Source organism: Papio anubis, chromosome 11, assembly GCF_008728515.1.
Source record: "Papio anubis isolate 15944 chromosome 11, Panubis1.0, whole genome shotgun sequence".
NCBI classification, from domain to species: domain Eukaryota; kingdom Metazoa; phylum Chordata; class Mammalia; order Primates; family Cercopithecidae; genus Papio; species Papio anubis.
Window position 1 is genome coordinate 125,570,446 of NC_044986.1, and position 27,132 is coordinate 125,597,577.

A 27,132-nucleotide genomic window follows, 5' to 3' on the forward strand; every position below is an offset into this window, starting at 1 on the left:
GAGAAGAGCAGGAGCTTTTGAAAAAATGAGTCAAAATTTTCTCAGATTGATGTCAAACACCTGTGTCCGGCCCTGAGAAGTTCAGTGAACTCCAAGCAGAACAAGTATGACAAGAATCACGTCCAAGTTCATGATAGCCAAAGTACTGAAATCCCAAGATGAAGAGGAGATCCTGAAAGGACTCAGAAGAAAAAGACACGTTACACACCAGAGAAGCATTTGAACAACGCGTGACTTCTGTGAAGATACAGTGGAGACCAGAAGACCATGGAAAGACATTTTTTAAAGCACTAAAAGCAGGAGAAAGGCCTGTCAACTCATATCCAGGGAAAATCTCCTTTATAAACAGGGGTGAAACAACACATTCCCAAACACGAAAGCTGAGAGAATGTGTTATCAGCAGAACCACACTATAAACGTGCTAAAGAATGTACTTGGCTGATTGCAAAGGATATCAGATGAAAGGTTAGCTCTACGAAAAAGAACCCTGGAAATCATAACTGCGCTCTAAATTTTCTAGAATATAAAATCATAGAATATTTTACTCTATGATTTTATGGTTTTTGGTTTTTTTATGATCTTATAATTTTATGATATAAAATCATACAATGTACACAATTCTCTATGCCTCCTTTACCTGTTTTGAAGTCCTTGCTGTACCATGTACCAGTAGTTTATTCCTTCTTATTTATTTATATTCTATTTGATGGCTATGACACATTCTGTTTATTCATTTACCAGTTGATTATTCGTTGTTTCCAGTATTCAGCTGCTGTCAACATTTATGTACATATCTTTGTGTATACATATAATTTCCTTTATCTTAAGTGGATGCCAAGTAGCATGATTGATTCTTATTGTAAGTTTAGGTTTAGCTTTTTAAAAACTGCCAACTTGTTTGGAAAATAGCTGCACCATTTCACACTTCCACCAGCAGCATATGCGCATCCCAGTTTCTCCACATCACCAGCATTCATTATTGTTGATATTTTTATTTTTGCCATTCTAATTGATGTGAAATGGTATATCATTGTGTGTTTACTTTGCAACAATGAATGATGCTAAGCATCTTTTAATGTGCTAATTCCTATTCATAGCCGTTTGTATATATTGGTAAAATGTTCAGATGTTTTGCTTATGTTTTAAATGGGTTGGTTGTCGTCTTATGGGTTATAGGTGCCTTATACAATCTGAATATAAGACTTTTACAGATGTAAAGTTTCTCAGTGAAAGAACAAATTATTATGTAGCAGACAGAATAATGCCCTTCCCCCAGGATACCCAGGTCCTATTCCCCAGAACTTATGAACCTGTTGCCTTAAGTGGAAAAAGGGATTTTGCAGCTGATTAATTCGATTAATTTAAGATCTTGAGATGGGACCATTATCCTGGGTTAAGTGGGTAGACCCGCTGTAATCAAGAAGGTCCTTACAAGAGAAAAGAACTGGAGACTGGAGTGATGCACTTTAAAGATGAAGAGGGGCCATGAGTCAGGGACACAAGTGGCCTCTAGAAGTTGGGAAAGGCAAAGAAGTGGATTCTCCTTTGAAGCCTCCAGAAGGAACGTAGCTCTGCTGACACTTAGATTTTACACTTCTGACTTCTCCATCAGTAGGATAATAGACTCATGTCTTATTATAAGCCACTAAGATCAAGGTAATTTGTTACATTAGCTGTAGGGAGATAATCATCTTTTAAAACTTAATAGTTTTCTATTTTAATGAAGTCCATTTCACTAATTTTTATGGATTGTGTTTTTGGGAGTTTTAGAAGTCTCATGGTCTTACTGTTCTTTCATTTAGGTCTGTGATTCATTTGGAGTTAATTTTTGTGTGTGCAGTAGGGATCTAAGTGGGATTTTTGTTTGTTTTGGTTTGGTTTGGGGGACTTTTTCCCCCACGGTTTTTCTTTTTGGTGTGTGGGTACCCAGTTGCCGCAGCAACATTTGTTGAAAAAACAAACTACCTTTCTCTTACTGAATTGTCTTGAGACCTTTGTCAAAAATAAATTAACCATAAATACAAGGCTTTATTTCTCAATTTAATTCTGTTCCTTTGATGTATGTGTCTATTTTTGTGCTAATACCACTGCCTTAAAAACTATGACTTTATGTAAAGTTTTGAAATCAGATAGTGAAGTCTTCCAACATTGTTTCCCTTTTTCAAATTTATTTTGGCTATTGTAGGTCCTTTGTATTTCCAGATAAAATTGAGAATAAGCTTTCCATTTCACACACAGCCTTCTGGGATTTTATTAGGCAGTGCCTTGAATTAATGGAACGGTTTTGGAAGAATTGTCTTGATAATACTGAGTTTTCCAATTCTCGATCATGAATCTATCTCCATTTATTTAGCTTCCTTTTATTGGGATCCTTAATGTCTCTCAGTAATGTTTTATAGTTGCCATTGTACACATTTTGCACCTTTTTGTTAGAAGTTCAGCTGAGTGTCTTCTGCTTTTGATGCTATTGTGAATGGAACGATTTTCTTAATTTTATTTTCAGGTTGTTTATTGCTAGTATATGTATATCTTTGTCTTGTGTCCTGTGACCTCATGAAACTTTTTTTTTAGTAATGCAAAACATTTTTGATATACTTCTTGCCATTTTCTACATCCCAAGGTAATGTCATCTATGAATTAAGACACTTTTATTCCTTTCTAATCTGGATGTCTTTATTACTAAACTTGTTAATTTATTTTACCAGCTAGAACCTGCCAGGTAACGCTGAACAAAAGTGGCAAGAGGGGACATCTTTGTCTTGTTCTCCATCTTAGGGAAAACGCATTCTATTGTTTACCATTAAATACAATGTTAGCTGTGGCTTTTCACGAATGTACTTTAACAGGTTGAGGAAATTGCCTTCTATTCCTGGTTTGTTGAGTTTCGTTCTCTTGAATTTGTCAGTACTTTTCTATGTCTCCTAAGGTTAACGTGCGGTTCTACTCCGTAATTCTATACCGTGTATGACATTAATTCAGTTTTGAATGTTAAATCAACCTGACTTCCTGTCCCCATGGTGTGTAATTCTAGTCACCACTGGTCATGCTGTATCATCCATTTCATATGCTGCTTGCTTGATTTGCTGCTATTCTGTCGAGTGTCTATATCACATTATTCTGCAGGTTTCTTGGAAAAGGTAGGTGGGAGTGAGGAATGAAAGATTGGAAAGGGTTGTGAGAAGACGTTCTGGGGAGATGGTTGTGCTCCATATGGACACCTGGTTGTGTACGTTTCTCAAAAGTCTCAAGGCTGTGTCAGTTTTACTTTTATGTAAATTGTGTAAGTTTTCTTAAAAGGCAGGGTCGGCCAGGCACAGTGGCTCACCCCTGTAATCCCAGCACTTTGGGAGGCCAAGGCAGGCGGATCATGAGGTCACGAGGTCAGGAGATCGAGACCAGCCTGGCCAACATGGTGAAACCCCGTTTCTGCTAAAAATACAAAAATGAGCCAGGCATGGTGGCATGTGCCTATAATCTCAGGTACTTGGGAGGCTGAGGCAAGAGAATCGCTTGTGCCTGGGAGTGACAGGTTACTGTGAGCAGAGATCACGCCACTGCACCCCACCCTGGGCAACAGAGCAAGACTCTGTCTTGAAAAGAAAAAAAAAAAGGTGATAGAGAATTTTCAGGCTCCTAATATTGCTTCTCTAACAAGTAAACTTTAAAAAAAAAATTCCTAGACAGCATAAGTCATGTGACAGGGGTAATAAGTGTCAATATTGTTTGCTATTATTGTCTTTTAAAAAGCAAACCCATGTCTTAAGGTTATTTGCTGTGACTCCTCCTCTCACCCAATGATCTGGAGCTGCTCACCTGAGCCGGCGCCTCCCATCACTCACCTGTAGGTAGGATTCTGAGTGTCATTCTTACATTGAAGTTTAACAAATACACCAGCAATTTATTCCCAAAAACCTTGGTACTGCATGAAAAGTTATTAAATGAAAAATGTTCTCGTGAATTATAGTGAAAAAAGGGATGTATTTTATCATAATCCAAGATATCCAATTTGTACAGATAGAAAAATCAATAATGACAATGTATAAGAAAGGAATACTGTAAAGGTGATTAGATTTGAGTGCAAAATGTAACAGGAGGGTTTGTCGTGTGCCCCGGAGGAAAACGGGGAGGTGGAAGGGCCGCTCCATGTGAGGCACATTCTGCTTTCTCTCCTGTTACCATCATCAGCGTCTTGATCCTTAGAGAACTGCATGGGTATCGAACACACCGATGTAGAAATCCATCACCCTCATGGGTATCGAACACACCGACGCAGAAATCACCTGCATGGGTATCTAACACACTGATGTAGAAATAAATCAGCTGCATGGGTATCTAACACACCAATGTAGAAATAGCTGTATGGGTATCTAACACACTGACATAGAAATAATTCAGTTGTATGGGTAACTAACACACAGACGCAGAAATCATCTGCATGGGTATCTAACACACACACCAACGTAGAAATAAATCAGAGCCCAGAAGAGCATCTCAGGACTAACAAGGGGTAAACATAGTCACACTGAGACTCCTGAGAGCCGCACAGGCCCTCCGCCTCCCCTTGCCCTCTCACTTTCTGACTGACACAAGAAAACACTTGGTTTCTTCCCAAACTGCTGTGTAGAGGAAATGTGTCAGTGCATCTTTGAGATGACAGTATCAAACATCTTACAGCATGTTTGTATAAGGTGCTTTGGAAGCAAAATTCATTATGCTAAAATAAATGGTTCATTATCTGAAAAGTGGTTTAAATTCTCAAGAGTGTCTACGGCAAAAAGTCATTAAACAACTGTTCAGACTTGCGTGAAGTAAATCTGTGTGTGAGGGACTGAGATTGTGGTGCCTGTTTTTGCTGCAATATATAGCAAACTGCCTTTCTTCTTACACAGATACCTCTTCTGGCTCAGAAGATGAAGGCTCAGTGCAGGGGGACTCCCAGGGCACCCCGACCTCCAGCCAGGGCAGCATCAACGTGGAGCACTGGATCAGTCAGGCCTTCCACGGCTCCACCACGTCCACCACCTCCTCGTCCTTCCTCGCAGAGCGGGGGCAGTAGAGCTGCCCACAGGCTGGCGGATGTCATGGCCCAGACCCACATGGGTGAGCACGCTTCACAGTGTCTTTCTGTGCCTGTTGTCTAAACCCCTTTGTGTGTGCACGTTTTCCTCTGTTTGCATCGTGGCTGTGGAATCCCTTAGTGGAAAGAGCGCAGAGCCCCTCTGGCCCCTGGGGTGCTTTGGTTGGATTGTTTCTGGAAGATGCTTTACTGCTTTTCTCATGCCCAGGTCCCTCCCACAGCTGGAATTCCAGGGGCCTTGTTACTGGGGAATCCCGCAGCCATATCCGAATTCCAGGGGCTTTCTGCTTATAAGTCCTTTCGTGTTCCTGGGGAATCCTGCAGCCATATCCGCTTCCATCTTTTCTTCTCACTTATGCTTCTGCGTAAAACCTTAACAGTCCCAGTCAACAGGACAGGGTTTTAAAGTGTGCTCCTCCCGACCACGGGAGTCATTTAAGGAAACAAGGGCTTTAAGCACGGCCACTTTACGCTGCTGTCTGCCACAGGTGTTCAGATTTCTTGGGCGTGGCGCACTGTTTTGTGTAGGTTCTGTGTCAAGGGAGATCCTCTGTGTTAGAAAAGAACGAAGTTAGGATCACTGGCCCACAACGTTTGAAGATGCCGTGGAGAAGGAGTGAAGTGAGAATTACTAGAGGTAGAGCCCACGCGTGGGGGAGCCATGATGAGCCTCGCGTCGCTCTGCCTTTGAATGGTTCAGGAGTAAATGTTTTCCATCAAGTATGGGACTTGGGTTGAATAGGATTTGGTGTGTGTCTCTATTAAAGCAGTAGCCGGAGATGACTGTGTACCACGTCGCCGATAACGGAGCACGAGCCACGGGCTCAGACCCTCCCGGCACCAGCTACCACAGGAAAGCCTGATCTCTGCAAAACCCTCAGTGGGAAGCAGGTGGACGTCATGTGTGATCAGATAGCCCACAGACACCCCAGAACCCCAGAATGTTCACTTCTAGATCACTGACTCCTTGACACCCAGAGGCGTTTCAGATTGACTTGGGTCCCAGCCCCTTCGGTGCTCACTGACACTGAAAGCGTCAGCTGTTTTCTATCTGGAACAGGAGTTTGCTGTCAGGAGAGCTGGGTCTGTCTCACTTTTCCCAATAACTGCTGCTGGGATCTTGAAGTCCCTTCTCCTGCTTCAGGCTTTGAGTGAGGGAAAAAAAATTGAAAAAAAATAATTTTTCTCTCTCAACTGTTGTGAGTATAAAGGAGAAAACAGAAATACTCTTTAAAAGTTTGCAAAGTAGTACTCAAATGCAAAGCAGTATTAAACTTCAGTTTGACACAGTTTCAGGAACATGTACACTCGTTTATGTGAATTAATAACCCTACTTGAAATCACAGTAGGCTAAACATTGAACAGAAATGTGTGACTGTTACATATTTTTCCATAATAAAATTCCATGTGTATATTGGATCGCAGGATAGTGGCCGAGGCTCTGCCAGACGTGAACGGGGAGGCCAGACACCACCTCTGTCACTTGGTGGCCAGACACCACCTCTGTCACTTGGTGGAAGCATTTGTATCCTCGGATTTTATTCAATTTTAAGAAAATGCACAGAATCTTACCAAGGAAAACACATATTTTTGAATAAATGAATCACTGCACTTGGGCCTCCCTTTGTGGGTTTACCCTTTCAATACTGGAGGAAGTTTTAGTACAAAGAATTAATTTATCCAAACTATGAGGGGCTCCTAACTCATGTACATCAGGGCTCAGTGTGACCCAAATGTAACTCTCGGGTGATCACGTTCCGGTAATTTCTAATTGGGCACAAAGATAATCCTCCTAGACTATCTGAAAATTTTCTATAAGTTTGGAATTTTTTTGGAAAAGCCGTGGCAAAATAATGAAACTTAGAAGAGGAAAAATATTTTCTGTGGCAAAACAAGAGAAGTAAAAAGTCAGATGTGCACGTGACCTTCTGAGATCATCAGAAGCCTGTGAACGAGAATGTGGCGTGTGTGATCGTGTGTGCGCGTGACAGTTCTAAGGAGTCTGGGCACCACAGAGTCACACTGGCCAAGCCCTCCAGCAAGGGACGGAAGGGGCGGCCGCGGAGGCTGCCTTGGTCCCAGGGGAGAAAAGCCCGGGGCTGCAGACTCCAGGTCACGCAGTGTCACAGAGCTGGCCGCGCTTCTACTTGTTGAAGTGAAATCTCAAGTCCTTTGTGGATTTTTCCCACCAATTGATGCCAGCAGTTAAGTAGGGACATCTCACATGTATCTTCACAGTGAAGCCAGTTTGGCATAAGATAGGAAATCGCATTCTAGTTTTCTGTGTCCACTGCCGTACCCGCTGTCCATCTAGAAGCTGTCTGCGGCGCTTTCACACCTCGGAGCTGAGAGGAGGCCTCCCAGACGCTACCATCCAAGTCCGCGGAGGACTGAGGGTTGGTTCTGCAGGAAGTTGGGCCTCCAGGTGGAAAGTCGTGGCAGGGACGGACGGTGTGGCGGACCCTCCCCTTAGTGACAGCCGATCATTCTCCTCTTCTCAGTCAGGGATTCGAAGTCAGTGGCGTGGCCAGATCGACTTGTGACGCCAGACTGACACCCTCAGGAGGGCCTGACGCGGTGCCCGGGCGGCTCAGCACCCCCACCCCGCCCGGTTCTCGGATCCTAAAGGAGCGTCGTTTCACGGCCTCTCTCGTGCCTCGATTTTCTGTTGCTGTTTTTGTGTGTTTGGTTGATTTTGCCGTCTAGACGGCCTCGGGCGCGGTGCTGAGGCGGGCAGCGTCCGGGGAAGAAAGGCTTTGGGGGTGAGCACCACTTTCAGCAACACAGAATGTCACGCTTCTGTGGCTTCTGTCACATGGGACAGTGGTGGGTGATCCTGAAAAGCTTCTGTCAAAGGAGGATTCAGAATCTGGATCTGCACTGTGGCGCCCATCAGGGTTCTAGGTGTGACGGGCGTGGTCAGTGGTCAGTGGGCTGCTTGGCGCATCTTCCTCAACGTTTCATTCATTAACTAGCAAAGCAGGCTTTTCCCAATTTAGCCACGTCCGGCTTGGCTTTCTCTCCACTGCGTGCTGTAAGAAAGCTCCATGCGCTCATGGGCCTCACGCAGTCCTTAGTACACATTAGGGTGTAAACGTGGTTTTTTGAATGACTAGTATTGTTTGTACTAAGACAAATAATAATAGTTCTTGATGTTTTCCCCCTTTAGTAAAGAAAATCCTATGAACTGTATATGTGTTAACTCATACAATCCACCCAACTACCCTACATGGTCATGGCCATTACTGTTCCCATTTGATGAAGTAACTGAGGCACGGAGATCTTAAGGGACATCCCCAAATCCCCAGAAGTTTCCAGAGCTGGGTTTCCAATTCCAGGCCCTGGGCTCCAAAGCACGAGTAAAGCCCTGGGCTGTGTGGACGGTGGCCGACAGGAAACGGGACCCTTCCGTGAACACACACAGGGTTCCCGACATCCTGCCATCGCCGGTCTAGCGTTATTCTAGTTAAAATGCCGCTGACGTGGCTCCTATTAGGAAATTGAGGTTTCACCGAACTCTGCTCCATTTTCGGCAACATGAGTTATGCTGGGGTCCCCCTTTGTGCCGGATGTGTGTGGCAGACATGGCTGAGATGGGCTTTGGCTTCTCACCGCACCCCCAGGGTGAGCACCTGTGCTCCGGTCTCTTCCTGAGCTATGGCTCAACCTGCGAGCAAACGCCACAACCACCAGAAACACTCATGATGTGTTTCTTTACAGAACATCATTCTGCACCTCCTGACGTAACCACGTACACCTCAGAGCACTCGATACAGATGGAGCGACCACAGGGTTCCACGGGGTCCCGGACAGCGCACAAGTACGGCAACGCCGAGCTCATGGAGACCGGGGATGGTAAGTCCCAAAGCAGAGATGCGTTTTTTTCTGGGAAACGGTTTGTGCTGATGTCCCGTTCCGTGCCTGTGACTGGGTGTGTTTCTTCCTGGGGTACAATCTGCTGCCATTTTATCTGCTGAATAACTAACAGTGGTTCAGCAACTGAGAAATTCTTGTTCAGGTGTTAAGACCGTGAATAGTCACTTAGAAGAGCAAGATGAAGTTAAATGTACAACAGAATTACTGTCAGATGGGCCGATCTGTTGCTTTAGACTTCGGAGGAAAGAGGGTCTTTTTATCCATGTTGGACAGAGATGTCAGTGACTTGGTAACAGGCTGCGGCCGAGGGCTTCTTCTTCCTTCCTGTGGCCTGGTCTTGGTATGTTCTGAGTACAGCAGCGGTTTGTATCACCTAGCCCCTGTTCTATTTAAGTCTTAGTCCTTCCCTGGGGTCATAAAAGTCAGTGTAGAACCTAGCAGTGAATGAAATACAATGCCCCCGTGTGAAGCCTCATGGAGCAGCCTTGGCATGCCCTCATCTTGTGGTGCACGGAACTCACAGGGGACAGGCCTATCTGAGCCCCGACAGGCAGTGGACAGGGAGGCCTGTGGGAGCCCCGAAAGGCACAGTGGACAGGGAGGCCTATCCGAGCCCCAACAGGCACAGTGGACAGGGAGGGCTATCCGAGATCCAACAGGCACACCGCTGCATCCTCAGGTGAGGCAGAGCCCGGCCGGGCCTTTGCAAGTGTCCGGTTAGTGCACTTGAAATCGCCCTGGTTGCCGGTGCGATGACTTTTGCTGGAATGCCTTTCTGTGTCATTATTTGCTTTAGTTCTCTGATAAGTTCAGTCTATAGTAAATTGGCCGTTTTTGTTACTCTTGTCACGGTCATTTTAGTAACTATGTCATCTTTCAAGTCTGTCATCTTCGCCTTTGTTCCCCAGGTAAATCCCGCGTGGTGTATTGTGTTGTCTTGATATGTCACAGCCTCCCACACCAGAACCCACAGGGGCCCTCGCTGGGAGGGTGATTCTGGGCCACACTCCAGACGTCATGAGCTAGAAGTTCTGGGGGCCCTGAGGTGATTCTGACATCTGCCAAATTAAGCTTGAGAATCGTGGCCTGGCGGGGATGGTCTGATTGGTCCAAACCAAATTAGTTGGGCTATTTAATGGGAAAATACTATGCTTAGATGTTGAGAGTTCTGGATTGTGTGTTTTTCTGTATTTTCAGAGATATGAAATATTTAATGTCTCAATTCTGAAAGTGCCCACAGAGCATTTTGAGACACTGATTAAAAATTCTTGATAGAAAAAATTTCCTTGAATTCTGTTCTATTCCCCCCAAATGTTGAGGTCTGTTTTTTATGGTCCAGTGCAGGGGCGAACAAGGGCTCTGCCTCAGGTGAGGGAATGGCCTGCCAGCTGCACCTGCAGAGACCCCTGCACCGTCCAGGCCCACAACTCTGGCTGATGGTTTCCCAGGTCCTGCTGGCCTGCAGCGTGTGCCTGAGGAGGACGCTTTCGATCTAGTTGGAGCATCAGTGTCTTGATCCTCTGTCTTGTTCATTTATTTGATTGATTTATCTTGACATTTGAAAACTGACTTTTTCATTTATCAAATCAGTTGATTTTCAGAGTGATGCAGCGTTTGCTATAATTAGCACAGTATTATAAAATGGGGTTTTTCTCAGTCCACTTGCATAGGTATGTGCTAGTATTCTGTTACACAGAAATTTGAGTTTAGAGACTAACTTCTGTGCTTGAGGATGCACTGCCTGTGTGTGGGCTGAGCTGTGTGGGTTTGGATCATGTGTGAGGAGCTCAGCCTTATTAAGAGTGGACAGGGCTTGGACGTGGTGGTGCTGGAACCCAAGCCCGGGGCTGTGGGATGCTGGGGGTTCCAGACGTGACTCACCAGCCCGATGTTCTCGTGCCTCCGTGAGGCCGAATGCTGACGGTCCCTGGAGAGACAGACTCAGGGAAGGCCTTACTGCTCCACTGATGGTCTCGCCCTGTTGAGAAGGGGGACCTGGGGCAGTGAGAATGAGGAGTCTGCCCTCTGCAGATGACAGTTCTGTCCTGAGAATCAGAGCCGGGGTCAAGCATGTGGTCCTGAGGCTCTTCCCAGCATGACTGGCAGAACAGCGCATGCTGGAACGTGGGAGACATTCGGGTCCGATGCATCTCTGTCCTGTCTCCTGCGTAGCCACAGGGCTACTGTACAGCATGACCACCTCAGGCCCGTCCCGGGATGGCGTCTAGAAGGACGCCAGCCTGTTGCAGCCGTGCTGGGCAGGGGGGCTGTGGGACTGTGGGCTGTGGGACTGTGGGTGCTCGTTGAAGCTGTGATGATCGCTTCCCCCACCCACTGGTTCCTGTTTTTCAGGAGTACCAGTAAGTAGCCGGGTGTCAGCAAAAATCCAGCAGCTTGTCAATACCCTCAAACGACCGAAACGACCACCTTTACGAGAATTCTTTGTCGATGACTTTGAAGAATTATTAGAAGGTGAGAGAACTCTTTCCCACATGTTTCTTCCAGATGCTCCTATGGTCCCATAAGCAATGACGTTTTTTTCTGCAGGGCTATTTTACTTTTTAAGAGCAGTAATCTTGGCATTCATTGGATAATGGGAACCCAGGTATAGGGAGCAGGTGATGTTCCCAGGCGGCCTCGGTGTTGGCAGGTTTCTAAACCTGGTTGTTAGTCGTCCTCTGCAGGAGGTGATTTTGTTCCGTTACCCAGGTCAGGTCTCTCTCTAAGAACTCTAAGAGTATAGAAATACAAGTAAAGTATAAACATACAGAAAAACAAGTAAACTGGGGAAATCCTTCGCTCACAGCAAAACAGGCGTGTGAGGTGCCACCTCCTCCCTCCTCCTCCTGCTGCTCCTTATAGATGCTGGAGCTGCTGCCTTTGCCCCCAAATGCTCCTGGGTCTTTTTAGACAAACAACTTAAAGTTGAAACAAAGCACAAGAACTGCTCATTGTAGCAAACTTGAGCTCCTTATTATCTTATGCGTTAAACCACAAGTAAAAGCGGCCGGTTTTCTTGTCAGTCGTCAAGTGAGAGACAAGTCTGTTCCAGAAATGAAAGAGATAATTTCCATTCTTCACCTCTCTCAAGGATTGGGCAGGTGGCATTTATGATGCACTGATTTTAGTTTTACTCAGGAAAATACTCGCTCCGTGTTGCTGTTATTCAGAGTACTTGTAGCAGATTTAAATGTACAGCTCAGACCAGGTGCGGTGGCTTATGCCTGTGATTCCGGCACTGTCGGAGGTCAAGGTGGGCAGATCACTTGAGCCCGGGAGTTCAAGACCAGCCTGGGCAATATGGCAAAACCCTGGCTTTACAAAAATATATATATATGTATACACACACACACACACTAAAATTAGCTGGACATGGTGGTGCATGCCTGTAGTCCTAGCTACAGGCTAGGACTGTAGCAGAGGCTAAGGTGGGAGGATAACCTGAGCTTGGGAGGTTGAGGCTGCAGGGAACTGTGATCATGCCATTGCACTGCAGCCAAGGCAGAAGAGAGAGACCCTGCCTCGGAAAATAAATGTACCATTAATCTTTAAGGACAAAATATAATTTAGCAAGATTTAAGCAATTTGGGGTCCAAAATCACTAGTTTATGTTGATAATGGAAATTTTCAGCATGGCTGTTTGAATTCCAGGCTCTCTGCCTGTATGCTGCACAGTTCCACCTGTTGTCAGTTTGCAGGTGTGTCCAGGTCCACCTAAGCACTCCACCTACATGCTGCCTTGGAAATTACAAGAACTGATTTTTTACCAGCATTCGTGATGCTTGTGTATAGACCCCAATTGTAGAAAAGCATGCTTTTCTATCAGCCAATAAATGTGCACCTTAAGTATAAATCTCCTGGCTTCTTTATAAAGAACAAAAAGTAGCCACGCTAATGTGGATGCATTTCTCTCATAACCTCTTGTATTCAAATGATTTAGTTCAACAACCAGATCCGAACCAACCAAAGCCGGAGGGGGCCCAGATGCTGGCCATGCGTGGAGAGCAGCTGGGCGTGGTCACGAACTGGCCGCCGTCGCTGGAGGCCGCGCTGCAGAGGTGGGGCACCATCTCGCCCAAGGCGCCCTGCCTGACCACCATGGACACCAACGGGAAGCCCCTCTACATCCTCACTTACGGTAATCCCCGAGGCTCACCCTCTGCCCTTTGCCCACCCCCTCTTGCAGCCACTCCCGAACGCACAAAGCTCAGTGTCCATTCACATCCTCACGGTAATCCCGAGGCTCACCCTCTGCCCTTTGCCCATGGGCACGCACAAAGCTCAGTGTCCGTTCACATCCTCACAGTAATCCCGAGGCTCACCCTCTGCCCTTTGCCCGTGGCCACGCACAGCCACTCCTGAACGCACAGAGCTCAGTGTCCGTTACTTCTGGTGACTGATGGATTTTAAGCTGCCTTATGTTTCTGGCACAGAAATAAATGGAATCTCGAAAGTTATTTTGTTAAATATATTTTGAGTTAAAACCAGAAATGGCTGCTTGAAGCAGTGACCATAACTCTTAATAAGATGTTAGATTTTCTTAAATACATACGTGATTTATTGAAATGCATGCTTTCAGCAAAGATTGGTAGTTAGAAAAATCTGTCTAAGCTTTCAGATATGTATCACTCAGAAGAAACAAAATCGGTTTCCAAGGGACTTTCTCAGAAGGCCAGAGAAACCACCTTTCCCTTAAGTCTTCAGTACAATTAATACAGTCTGAAAACTTTTGCACATGGTTAGCGATAGCAGAGAAATGTGTTCTCTTTTTTTCTGTGGATAAGAGACCATGGAGGAGCAGATTGTCAGGCTATTTTCTCTTTGCTTCAGCTTTACAAAGAAAATAGTAACTAAAAGGCTGGCATGATGGCTCGTGCCTATAGTCCCAGCTACTTGGGAGCTGAGGCAGGAGGATCACTTGTGACCAGGAGTTCGAGGCTGCATTGAGCTATGATTGTGTCACTGCACTCCAGCCTCAGTGACAGAGCAAGACCCCATCTCTAAAAAATTAATTCGAATTTTCAAAAGATAAGAAAATAACTAAAGTACCAAAATGGTTCATTATGTCTGCATGTCTGAGATTTATGTTGACAGTTGAAATTTTAAACATAGCTGTTTCAATTCTAGGCTCTTGGGCATGGTACAGTACGTCATTCCACCTGTTGTCTGTTCGCAGGTTTTGTTTTTAACTTTAGGTTTTGTTGTTATAACACAACACTTTTCTGATTGCAGGTAGGAAAGGAATTGATTTCTCCATTAGCCATGGAGGCCCAAAGCCAGATGCTCTGTTGAATCATGGAATCTAAGTAGAGCCCAGCCTTTCGGGGTGGGGCTCCGGGAGGCGGCAGCTGTCGACCTGTGCATTTCACCGACAGATGGGGGATTTGGGCCTAGGAGCATACTGGGTTTGGGAGCGTGTGTTTTGTAGCTCCTTTGCTTTTATGGCTTCATTCAGTGGTTTTAAATGGATAGTGTGTGTCATCCATGATGAAGCATAAGCTTTACTTTTAAAATTATGCCCTCAGAAATAGGTTTTATTCAGTCAAAAGGATGAAAGACTTTTCTATGTGACCCTCATCTCCGGCAAAATTCAGCCCTGGAGCTAATTGTGTACTTGGAGTCACTGCTGCATGACAGCTGATGGCCTCCGAGGCCTCCCCGCCTACATGCCGGGAATTCCAGGAGCAGCCGTGCTCTTCCGGGTGCGTGCGTTCACTCTGAGCACTAACACACGTTCACTTGGACATTTTAAGCATGCTGTATGCGTTGGCATGGGACTAAGTTTTAGGAAATCAAAGATGAATAAGACACAGTTCTCACGGGGCTTATGATCTCAATCAGAAGGATCGCCCCTCTCTGCTGCTGGAACATTGAACAGTGCTGGCGTCTTTCCCCTTCCTGCAAGGTTAAGATGAATGGGAGACGTAAGACACAGACTGAATATTCATATGAAAAGTTGGAGTCATCAGAACTCATGCCCCCAACCAATGCATTTTAACTCCTGTTTTTAAATCATCTATATGTTGTTGTATTTTAATTACCCACGTTAATTGCAGGCCGTGGGTTGATCTTGGTTTTTACTTGTTAAAGGAATATAAGAAAGCGACACATTTCCAAATGTAAGATTACAGCTTATCAGATGAAAACGCAGTGAACACACTGTGGAAAGCTCCCTCTGCACAGAAACGCTAACGTAGATGAATGAATGATTGGCTGTTGCTGAGATGACTCAGAAACAAGCTCGTCGAATGAGAATTGTTCTAATACTGAGTTAACCTGGTGTAACTGAAGGGCTGTATTCTCTAAGCTCCTGCTGTTTCCCCTCAACCCCCAAATTTAGCTTCCTACGAAGCGCTGGGGTAGCAGAATTCCCAGCTGATAAACTTAGGATCATTAATAGAAAGTGTAGGTGGCTAATGAAAGCCACAAGTCAATAAACTTGTGGAACATCTTATAATTCTGTTTTCCACCTTAGACTACCCGTGGCATTTCATAATCTTGTAAAAATAAGTCACGCTGTGCTGTTAATTGCCCTTCACGTCCTGCGTCCAGCAGCTCTGCGCTACACTCTGCCGCCTCTGTGGTTTTCGGGAGAGACCTACCCATTCATTTTGCGTTCCTACCAAGCAGATGCTCATGTTCAGCTCCCTTTTTATGTTTTATTTATGGTTTTCCTATTACTCCAGGTGTTTCGAGCAATCTACACGCTTGAGCTAGCAGCGCATTGGGCCACCTTTCTGGGCCACCTTTCTGTGGCCTTGCTGCTTTTTTGCTTAGTTGATGGTGTCTCAAGTTCCCGCCTCCTTCCCGGGCTTGCTCCGGTTTAGCCCGTTGCCACCCACTACCTCTCCCCTCACCAGTTACACTGTGTACAGTTGCGTGTTCCTCAGTCCAAACCAAGTGAAATTACAATTAATATCTAATACAACAGTGCTGACCTCACACACATCTCCTTTATGAATCAGTTAAGAACTGCTGTATCTTTATATCAGCAGCTTAACTTCTTGCCTTTTCTGTTTGAGAAGTATACCAAATATATTTCAAGAATTTTGCCAAAAGTTTGCATGTGTTTTATCAAACTCTCTATTATTAACTAGCTTCTGTGTGAACTTAGGATGTCAAGACTCTTAGCTGAGAATGAAGTTGAAATTTTCACAAACTAGAATGGTGCTAATCGAGTGTAATTGATTTATTCAGTTGCAACACATTGTTTTTCTCTCAATTGCAATGAATTGATTGTTATTGTTTACCCAACTATAATAGTTCCCTAATCTTATTCACATTAAAGAAATCCGAAGCCACAGAATAATAGTTTTTGTTAGGGAAGAAATACTCCAAGTTACATCTAATGAGCCAGTGATCGTTTTCAGGAAAATAAAATCCCCAAATAGAATTCCAGATGACTGTAAAGCTGCCAGTCTTGAAGACTACCTACGGTGTTGAGGATGAGGAGCTAAGGAAGACGGGAGGGAGGGTACATGAATAAAAGTGTGTCTAGCAAAAGTGCTCAAGAATATGCTAGAATGCACACTGTAACTTTGTATTTCATTACAGCCTGCCTGTGACATTAGTAAAATGAAGAAACATTTGCTGAACCCATACTATGACCAGGACATGTCCTAGGAACTAGAACAAAAAAAAAAAATCATTCTCTTCATGTTCTCATTAGCAAGGGATAAATACTGTGGTAAACAAACAATAATACCCGAGGAGCCCTCCTTCCCATAGGAAATAAACAAATTCAGGGTTTTTAAATTTGCACTGTGTTGTAAACAACGAAATCTGATTTAGCGTTTACATTTAAAATAGGGAAAAGATTAAAACAGTGATTACATTGAAACAAAATAGTTGATTGCTGTTACCTTTATTACACTATTAAAGCATTATCGTGTCTTCTAACACGTTGACTACCGAGAAGCTCTCCCAGCTGAAGCCTCTGAGACTAGGTTGTAAAAGGCCATTGTGTAATTTAAGAACTCATTTTAGGCTTTAAAGTCATTGTTATTTGATCTCAGACTGTTATATTTACCATTATCTTTATCTGAATCCAAGGATTCATCATTAAAAACCCCAAAACCCTGAGGTTAGGAAAGTTTGAAGGGGAGAAACACAGGACTTGAGTTTGGAGCCTCCCGAGGTGGTTTTCTGCTGTGTTCCTCAGTCCCGTGGGACCGACTGTGGATGCGGGACGTGTCACCGGGCGTGACTTTGTGGCAGTGATGCTGTTGCGCTGGCCCCACAGGACTTTCCTCCCTAGAACCTTCCCCACGGTTTCTGTGCTGACCGTCGGTGTTTTCAGGGGCTTTGCTACAGGCACCTCGTGCACTCAGAGGGGATTTGTTTTGTGCCGGCCTTGTTCCAGCGTGCGGGCAGCTCTGACTGTTGCAGTTGGAGTCTTTGCTTTTACTCCTCTTGACTCCAGGGACTCAGGATGAGTTGGAGCTTTGATCTGCAGGGAGAAGGTTCTTGGGGCCCTCCTGCTCCCTGGCAGAGTCATTTCAGCTGGGCAGATCCCGACCTGTGACGGTGTGTGCACTGTCAGCCCCCCCCGCCGCTGGCCCCCACATCACAGATCAGAAGACAGGCCAACACTTGGTTTTCACTTTTTATTTTCATTCTCTCTCCTGAAGCTTTGTTTTTAGAATCCCTGTTCTTTCACTCATTTTCCATTCTCGCCTACCAGTTCCCCCTTTGCTCAGCTGCCCCCAGTTCAAGATACAGGAAGCAGAGTGGACTCATGCCCTGGACTTCGGTTTGCGGAAGCAGTGCTCTCTGTGTGGCTTAACATGCACATTTCTCTGTGATTTGTATTCATAGGCAAGCTGTGGACGAGAAGTATGAAGGTCGCTTACAGCATTCTGCACAAATTAGGCACAAAGCAGGAACCCATGGTGCGGCCTGGAGATAGGGTAAGTGCACCTTAAATTGTTGAATCTACAAAACCACAGTCCTGTGTGGAAAAGATGCCCACCGTTTAAACATTACAGAGTTCAGCGCCACCTCTGCTTTCCACTGGAAAGCAAGTTTTCCTTCTTAACTGCTACCTGGTAAGTTACACAGGACAGATACTATTAATGGTATCTCCATTCTAATGTTACATCCTGAGCAGGTAATGGTCTTGTCCATGCCTTATGCCCCAGTTTAGATGTGGAGCTGGGTATAGAACCTGGTTTTCTTGCATTTATATGTACAGCCTTTTACCTATGTGCTTTACGTGCCCCAAAGGTTAGGTTATCCTACCTAAAGGACTCCAAGTGAATTACATAAAGACATCATTTAGAGCTCCATAAACCAACAGAAGCATGAGCTTTGATTACTTAAGCAATACTATAAAGGCATGAGTCTGCTGTGGGGCGTGTTCAACAGATTGCAGCAGGTCCAGGAGACCATGGACTGGGATTCTTTCCCATTTTTTTATTGAACACATTTGGCCTCTTTTAAAAGTAAACTGTAGATGTCATATTTCCTGATTATGAAATTTACTACAAAGCTTATAATCACAATAGTGTACTGGCTTAGAGACAGACGTATACAGCAATGGAACAGAATAAAGAGCCCGGAGATAAACCCTCATGTATATGGACAAGTGATTTCCAGCAGGGTGCCAAGATATTCAATGGGGAAAGGACAGTCTTTCCAACACACAGCGCTGGGAAAACTGGATATCCACCTGCAAGAGAATGAAGTTGGATGTTTACCTAACGTGCAAAAATTCATATGCAAAAAATTCATTCAAAATGGACCAAATGCCTAAATGTAAGAGCTAAAACCACAACCTAGAAGAAAACGTAAAGAAAATGCCTTAGAAGAAAATATAGGGAAGATACCTCACGATGCTGGATTTGACATTAAAAATTTTTGTACATCAAGAAGAACTATCGAGAGAAGTGAAAAGGCCACCTACAGAATGGGAGAAAATGTTTGCAAATTATTTGCCAACAGATTAATATCTAGAATATTTAAAGAATTCCTACAACCCACCACCACCAAAAGAAGCAACAACAACAAAAATGTTTAAATGGGCCAGACTTGAGTATACATTTCTCCAAAGATTTGGCAGTGGCCGATACACACATGAAGAGATGCTCAGCATCTGATAGGGAAAAGCAAACCAAAAGCTCAGTGAAATGCTGCTTTACACCGAGAAGCATGGCAATGACCAAACCACCGAAAAGGGCACGTGTGTTGGCAAGGACGTGGGGAAATCAGAACCCTCGCGCACTGCTGGTGAGGATGTAAAATGGTGCAGCCTCTCCGAAAAACATGGCAGCCCTCAAAAAATTAAACATGGAATTACCGTGAAATCCAGCAATTCTGCTTCGGGGTGTGTACCCAGAAGGATTGAAAACAGTCTAGGAGAGAGTTGAGTACACTCAGGCTCATAGCAGCTGATTCACAAAACCAAACTGTGGAAGCAGCCCCAAATCTAAGGACTAGGTGTGGATTTCCCGTCAGAAGGGAGGAAGTTCTGGCACATAACACATGGATGAACCTTGAAGATACTATGCCTAGTCAAATAAGCCAGACATAAAACAGGTACTATGTGATTCCACTCCTGTGAGCGTAACTGCCCAACAGGTTCACCTTGCCCGCTGCCTAGCCAGAGCCGATTTATCTCGACGGGAATTGCGATGGAGAGAGTGATTCACGCAGAGCTGGCTGTGCGGGAGACTGGAGTTCTGTTATTACTCAAATCTCCCCAAGTGTTCCAGGATCGTTCAGAGGTTTTAAGGATAACTTGGCGGGTGGGGGTTTGGGAATTGGGGAGTGCTGATTGGTCTGGTTGGAGGTGGACTCAAACGGGGGTCGAAGTGAGTTTTTCCTGCTGTCTTCTGTTCCTGGGTGGGTTCCCAGAACTGGCTGAGCCAGATGACCTGTCTGGGTGGTGTCAGCGGTTCCATCCAGTGCAAGGTCTGCAGAATACCTCCAGCACCGATCTTAGGTTTTATGATAGTGATGTTATCCCCAGGGGCAATTTGGGGAGGTTCAGACAGTTGGAACCAGAGGCTGTATGACCCCTCACCGGTAATTTCTAATCTTGCAGCTAATTTGTTAGTCCTGCAAAGGCAGGCTGGTCCCCAAGCAAGAAGGGAGTCATTTTGGGAAAGGGCTATTATCAGTTTTGTTTCAGAGTCGAACTGTGAGCTGAATTCCTTCCCAAGGTTGGTTTGGCCTACACCAGGAATGAACAAGGACAGCTTAAAGATTGGAAGCAAGATGGAGTTGGTTAGGTCTGATCCCTTTCACTGTCATAATTTCCTCAGTTACCATTTTCACAAGAGTGGTTTCATGACATCCGTAGAGTAGTCCAACTCTAGAGAACCAAAAGTAGAAAGGTGAGGTGCCAGGGACTGGGGGAGAGGAATGCAAAGTTCGTGTTTAATAGCAACAGAGTTTCTGTTTGGGAAGATGAGAAAGTTCTAGAGATGGCTGGTGGTGGTGCTTGTACAACAGTGTGATTGTGCTTCATGCTACTGAATTCTACATGTAAAAATTGTTAGAATTGTAAATTGTGTGTTACCACATAATGAAATGGTAATTGTAATGGAATATCTCCTTTATCTGTAATGTGGTTCATAGTCTTAATAGTTTTAACAATTCTTTCATAGTATGGCCTCCAGATACTTGAAGTTTCCATATGATAATTACAAAATAAACTCCTGGGTTCCTCTGAGATGTCAGTAGGGATACAGGAAGCACGGTTTTGATGAAATATGTAAAGAGGCTCATTTTAGGCAGGGATTGGTTTAGCTTGGCTGGGTCAGGGGTGAAGGTGCTACTTTTCTAAAATTATTCTTACAAAATATTATCTGAGGAGGGCTCTCGAGGAGAAAAGATGAGCCTGTAGCTCTTGGTTGGGTACCCAGAGGTAGCGTGGAAGGTACTGAAGCCGTTGGTCTGGACAGCAGGGCCGGCTGTGCGAGGATCCCTGGAGGGGAGCTGGGAATCCTTCGGCCAGAAAGGCCTTCGCTCCCCTGAAGAGCCTGTGCATGCGCCTCCTGACTGGCTGACGCCTGCTCTGTGAATAATTAGGTACAGTGAGGTATCAAAGAAGTACACAGAGGATTGAATGGAGGGAAGCCATGTGGGTTTACAAAAATCGAGCATCTTTGTATTTGTAAAGTATTGCATTGGAATCACTATAGAGATAGCAATAAAACAGGATTTGTGACTGATTCAAATATTGAAGGAATGATGTAAGTACAGAGTGTTCTCTTCCTTAAATTGCAAAAAAAATTTTCAGTTTTGATGCTAAAAGATCCTTTATTTTCCCCTTTTCTATCCATTACTTGTATTGTCATGCGTACAATAATGTACAATTTTATATTCTGCTTTTATTAACTTTGTTATACCACATTTCATCACATTTCAGTACAACTCTGCCGTGGTCTATAATACGGAATTTTCAGCATTAACTCTAGTGAGAATTTTAAACCCCTGATAAAGAAGAACTTCCTTTGAGCAGAGACACCAGGAGCTGGGAGAGGAGCCAGACACGAGGTGCTTCTTGGGAGAGGGCTGATTGCAGTCTGGCCGTGGGGATGACACGTATCCTCTCCGTCTCAGCTGTCTGCCCTTGGTGCAGACTCTGCCTCCAGAGCTGGCATTCTGGGAAGATTAACAAGTCAGAATTGAACATGTTCTTTATGGATAGGTGCAATCATCAGTTTTGGATGGAACTTTAACATCTGCTGAATTTTCTAAGGTTTCCTGGTGTTTTTTGGTCCACCTTAGGGGAAGCAGTTGTATAGCAGTGGTAATGTGGAAATCTGACAAACATTTAACTGAATACTGTTTGTTTACCATATCAAGATCTGAAAAACATGCCATCAGCTCAGTCCATCACGTGACACTCAGGACTGTGTAAACCTCAAATAGTTTGAAGGAATAATTGGTTGTGGCTTATCTGCATAGACGTACAAATCATTTTATTCCCTTTCTAATCTCTCTTAGCAGATTGTAGTGGACTGTAGAAATGCCATACAGAAAGGAAATATTCATATATTCATAGAATCTACAACTTAATTTTGTGTCGGCCAATGATCCTGCATTCCGACCTTTCCAGCATGGCCTGCTCCCCTCTCAGTGACCATCGGGATGCTTTCATGTCAGCCCGCTTACTTACATACACAGATGATTAGGATGTTTGTCCAAAACTGTTCGTGATGAAGTTAGTTCCAGCTAGGACATTTTTAATAAATTGTTTAACTTCAAGAATGAGGCCTGGTGTGGAGGCTCATGCCTGTAATCCCAGCACTTTGGGAGGCTGAGGTGGGTGGATCACTAGGTCAAGAGATCGAGACCAGCCTGGCCAGCATGGTGAAACCCTGTATCTACAAAAAAAAAAAAATGGCTGAGTGTGGTGGTGCACGCCTATAGTCCTAGCTACTCGCAAGGCTGAGGCAGGAGAATCGCTTGGACTTGGGAAGTAGAGGTTGCAGTGAGCCGAGATTGCACTACTGTACTCCAGCCTGGGCAATACAGCAAGACTGTCTCAAAAAAAAAAAAAAAAAACCAGAATGAGGTAATGCAAAAATGATACACGTGTGCTAAATCATAGGAAAATCATAGGATTCATGTGCTGATGAAAACACTTGTCCATAAGGAAGAGGAACACTAATGCTACCCCACACATGAGTAACCTGTGTTAAAATAGAAGCAGAGTTCGCAGGGCATACTGGGAATCCAGAAATAGGGCTGTCTATTAAAACTCTATCATCGAAGGAAAATTGTTCCTCGTCAAGAAAGGACCATCGGAAAACATATTGGCCAGGCACAGTGGCTCACATCTGTAACCCAAACACTTTGGGGGATCCAAGGCAGTAGAATCGCTTGAGGCCAGGAGTTTGAGGCCAGCCTGAGCAACATAACGAGACCCCATCTTAAACATATTTTTTAAAACTTAGTTGAGTGTAAGGCCAGCCTGGACAACATAGTGAGACCCCATCTAAAATATTCTTTAAAAATTAACTGGGTATAGTAGTGCCCACCCGTAAGGCAGGAGGATCACTGGAGCCCACGAGTTCAAGGCTGCAGTGAGCTATGGTTGTGCCACTGCACTCCAGCCTTTGTAATAGAGTGAACTTGTTTCTTTAAAAAAAAAAAAATCTATTAGTAGGTACCAATATTACTTGATAATTTACATTAACCACAGTTTTAGAACTCTGACAATTCTCTTAGGAACTTAGTTCCTAAGAGGTTGATCTGGCAGGACGGATCAGTGCCACATCCAGGCAGCTACACAGGGAAGACTGCTGCAGGGAGGGGCAGGGCCCACAACAAGTGCACGCGTGTGGCATCGGGACTGATGCTGCTACCGGCCCTAGTGCCAGTAACTTGGCCTTTACTCATAGTCAGCGTCCACGAGCTCACGCCGTGGGTCAGGCATCCCACTGAGCTCTCCATGTACATTCTCTCATTAGACCTTCACTACCACATTAAGACATAGGCTCTATCGTTCTCACTTTTCAGAGAACACTAAGGCTTGGAGAGGCCACAATTGTGCCTGAGATCCCAGAGCCTAAACACTGACATGGGATCTGAGCCGAGTCCTGCGCACGGCCTAACAAACTGTACAACTGTCCCATGACAGTCATGAAGACTGTGTAGAAATACAAGGAAGTACTTACAAAGCTTAGTGAGAAACAGTAGGATATGACTTCATCTATGTGAAATGTGTGGGTATGGAAGGTAATATGCAAAAATTAAAGGCAGTCGTACTCTGGTGATGGTATGACAGACGACTGTTCACACATTTGTCTTCTACATGAATTCAAGGCCAGGTGCGTGATGCTTATTAAAACACGGCTTACTGAAATGCATTTTACATAGGACCTGGTTCTCGCTGAAGCATGCCCTCACCTAGAACCAAGCTCTTCCGTGGCGTTTTAGGAAGCCAGGACCCCATGTTAACGCTGACCTGCTCTGGCCTGTCCCACAGGTGGCACTGGTGTTCCCCAACAACGATCCGGCCGCCTTCATGGCAGCTTTCTACGGTTGCCTGCTGGCCGAGGTGGTCCCCGTGCCCATCGAGGTGCCGCTCACGAGGAAGGTAAGGAACGCGCCCTTTGCTCGGTCTCTTGCTGAGTGAGATGGCTTTCATGGTGGCTGTCTCCCAGCTGGGTGACGGTCTCCTTGCTGTTTCTGGGACCTTGGATTTCCTTCAGTTACCTCAATAGGGGGCGTGGTCGCTGGTGGGCCCTGCAGCCTGGGATGGGTGTCCCGGAGGGTGGAGCACAGCTTGCTTCGGGGTCAAACACGGAGCAGCAGCCTCTTGGTCAGTAAAGCAAGGGTGTTTGAGAATCTTGTTCCTTGGTGTCATGTGCACTAGAATTGGGGTAAATGATAGTTTTTTGAAATTTATTATTTTTTGAAGGGTGGTAGATGCTGCTTTTGTTCAGGTGTTTTGATATCCAGTCCAAGGTTGACCTGTGATTTGTCAGGTCTTATTCTATAAGGAAAATAAACCACTAAACTTGCTATTGTAATTACTGTTTAGTCTGATGTAAAGAAATTATTGTGCATTGTCAATCAAAAAGTATTTGAAACAGGTTTCAATTTAGAATTTTATTTTGCCAAGGTTAAGGACATGGCCAAGACCCAGCCTCAGGAGGTCCTGAGACCGTGTGCCCAGGGTGGTCTGGCTGCAGCTTTTGGGTTCACCCATTTTCGGGAGACATGAGACATTAAGCAGTACACATAAGACGTATGTTCATTTGGTCTAGGAAGGCCCGACAGCTTGAGGCAGCAGTTGGGGGCCTCCCAGGTCGCAGGTGGATTCTAAGATTTTCTGATTGGCAGTTGGTTGAAAGAGTTTATCTAAAGCTCTGGAATCAATAGAAGCCAGTGTCTTAGGGTTCGGGGTTGTAGAGACCAAGGTTTTTATTATGTGGAGGAAGCCTCCAGGCAGCAGGCTTCAGAGAGAATAGATGTAAATGGTTCTTATCAGACTTAAAAAGGTGCCAGAGTCTTAGTTAATTCTCCCTGGATCAGGAAAAGGCCCTGGAAAGGGAAGGAGATTCTCTACAGAATGTAGATTTTCCCCACAAGAAAGAGCTTTATAGGCTATTCCCAACTATGTCAAATATATTTTGAGGTAAAATACTTTGATTTCTTTCAGGGCCTGCTGTTTGTCATGTTGGTATCTTATTGCTACAGAGCGTCAGCTTTGTCGGTCTGTAGTTCTGTCTTTTAATGCCATTGCTGGTCAGCTGTGCCTGAATTTAACCAGAGGATGAGGGTGTAAGGAGGCGCTTCTGACCCTCCTTCCCATCACAGCTGAACTGGTTTTTCAGGTTAACTTTGGAATGTCCTTGGCTGAGGGAAGGGGTCTCTTCAGTTGGCTGAGGGGCTTAGAATTTTAGTTTTGGCTTATGCTGCGTAAACCTGTGATGTGCCCATGCACACTGCCCTTAAACCATGAGCTCCTTTTAGCACTTTTTTTTTTTTTTGGAGATGGAGTTGCTCTGTCTCCCAGGCTGGAATGCAGTGGTGTGATTTCAGTTCACTGCAACCTCTGCCTCCCGGCTTCAAGCGATTCTCCTACCTCAGCCTCCTGAGTAGCTGGGATTACAGGCGTGTGCCACCACACCCAGCTAATTTTCTTATTTTTAGTAGAGACGAGATTTTGTTGTGTTGGTCAGGCTGCTCTCAAACTCCTGACCTCAGGTGATCTGCCTGCCTCGGCTTCCCACAGGGTGGGAATTACAGGCGTGAGCCACTGCACCTGGCCCCTTTAGCACATCTTTAATGCGTGCACTGTGTGGGTGACTCTTCTAACTCTAAAAGGCAACAATCATAGGTAGCCCAGGCTAAGAGTTCCCAAAGAAACTTCCAGCTGTCTTTGTGGCTATTCCAACATTAAAGTTTGTTGACTCAATATTTAAGAAAACCGTCTGCCACCTCTTAGAACACACATGGGTATCTCTTCAGAGTCTATTCCAGTTATAGGGTTGCATTTCAAACTGCCCCTTGGAATGGGAATGGGGTTCCTTTTGGAAACAGGAAAGATGATTGCTATTTTCATTTCCTATGTATAAAGCCAGGAAGTTCATGCTTGGCCTCCCGAGTATGCGCGTGTCTGGCAGAGGCAGGGGAGTCTGTGGTAGCTGCCATGGGAGAATGCCAGTTCCACTGCCCCTAGATTTGCAGCCAGCACTCCACATGTGCATCAGACAGGTCAGACTTCCCGTGAGGTGCTTTCTCGTCCCCCTGGTTCCCGTGGTCTTCACGACACGTGAGAAAAGTGGAAGGACTGGAGGACTCCAGTCATGCTTACATGACAGCCTCAGTACTGTAGTTAACCCAGTCCTGGGATCCAGTGAGGAGTTGACGAGGCTCCCCTTCAGCTGATGTTCATGTCAGTGGTTAGGGGCTCTCTGGACATGTTCTGAGGTCTCTAAGCAACAGTGAAATGATGATTTGCGGGAACCAGTAGGCATCAGCATATGGTGATGGTTCAATAACCAGACACAAAACATTTATCATTGTTATTAGTAACAATTTATTTTCTTCACTTGAACAATTTGTATTTGTCCATGTTAAGTGTTATAGCCTGGTGTCCTCCAATCCAGGCTGGTTTGCAGAGAAAAATGATTTGTGTTTGTGAGGGGTTGGTTTTCCTGAGCAGGTTCCAGTGCTGCCCTCAGGTTGGCAGAAATGCCATCCTGTTATCTGAAATCCTAGGCATAGCTCCAAATACCAAGGTGGCGTTCATTTCAGCCGTGAAACGTTTCAGTGTAACACATGTTTAAGATGCTTTGAAATAATGAAGTTAAGTACCTTTGAATGGTGGTAAAGACATAAACCGTCCGTTTTGAACAGACCAGAAATCTTTCCAAGGCTACGTGGCTGGGAAGGTGTGGCAGTGATGATGGAGAAAGAGGAGCTTTCCTCTCCCACAGGAGGACCAACAGTCCCCCTCGGCTGAGAGCCCCTTGCACCCGAGTAGAGGCTGCAGGTTCACTGTAGATAGGGCAGGTCCGCATGGGGACGAGGGGCATCTCGGGGGGACTCTCTGTGGTCAGAGGGCATGGAGCACAGCAGGAGAACAGTGTGGGGACGTCTCAGGAGGCCAGGACTTTTCACGCTTGGAGGTCCCTGGGAACTTAGGTATCAGTGACTGTAACCTGTGCAGGTGATGAGGTCGCAGGCACAGGAAAGAGCCCCTGCCTGTCCCT

The 27,132-nt window shown here is 45.1% G+C and overlaps 1 protein-coding gene across 1 annotated transcript in view; it reads left to right on the forward strand.

Moving 5' to 3' along the window:
- Positions 1-1,887: 1,887 nt before the first annotated feature.
- DIP2C (disco interacting protein 2 homolog C) overlaps positions 1,888-27,132 on the forward strand; it is a 136,331-nt gene continuing 111,086 nt past the window's right edge. The window contains exons 1-6 of the mRNA XM_031652570.1: positions 1,888-5,100; positions 8,798-8,932; positions 11,306-11,425; positions 12,894-13,091; positions 17,771-17,862; positions 23,895-24,005. Of these exons, the coding sequence (XP_031508430.1) occupies positions 4,911-5,100; positions 8,798-8,932; positions 11,306-11,425; positions 12,894-13,091; positions 17,771-17,862; positions 23,895-24,005 (846 nt within the window). The 5' untranslated portion in view covers positions 1,888-4,910. The remainder of the gene's footprint in view (positions 5,101-8,797; positions 8,933-11,305; positions 11,426-12,893; positions 13,092-17,770; positions 17,863-23,894; positions 24,006-27,132) is intronic.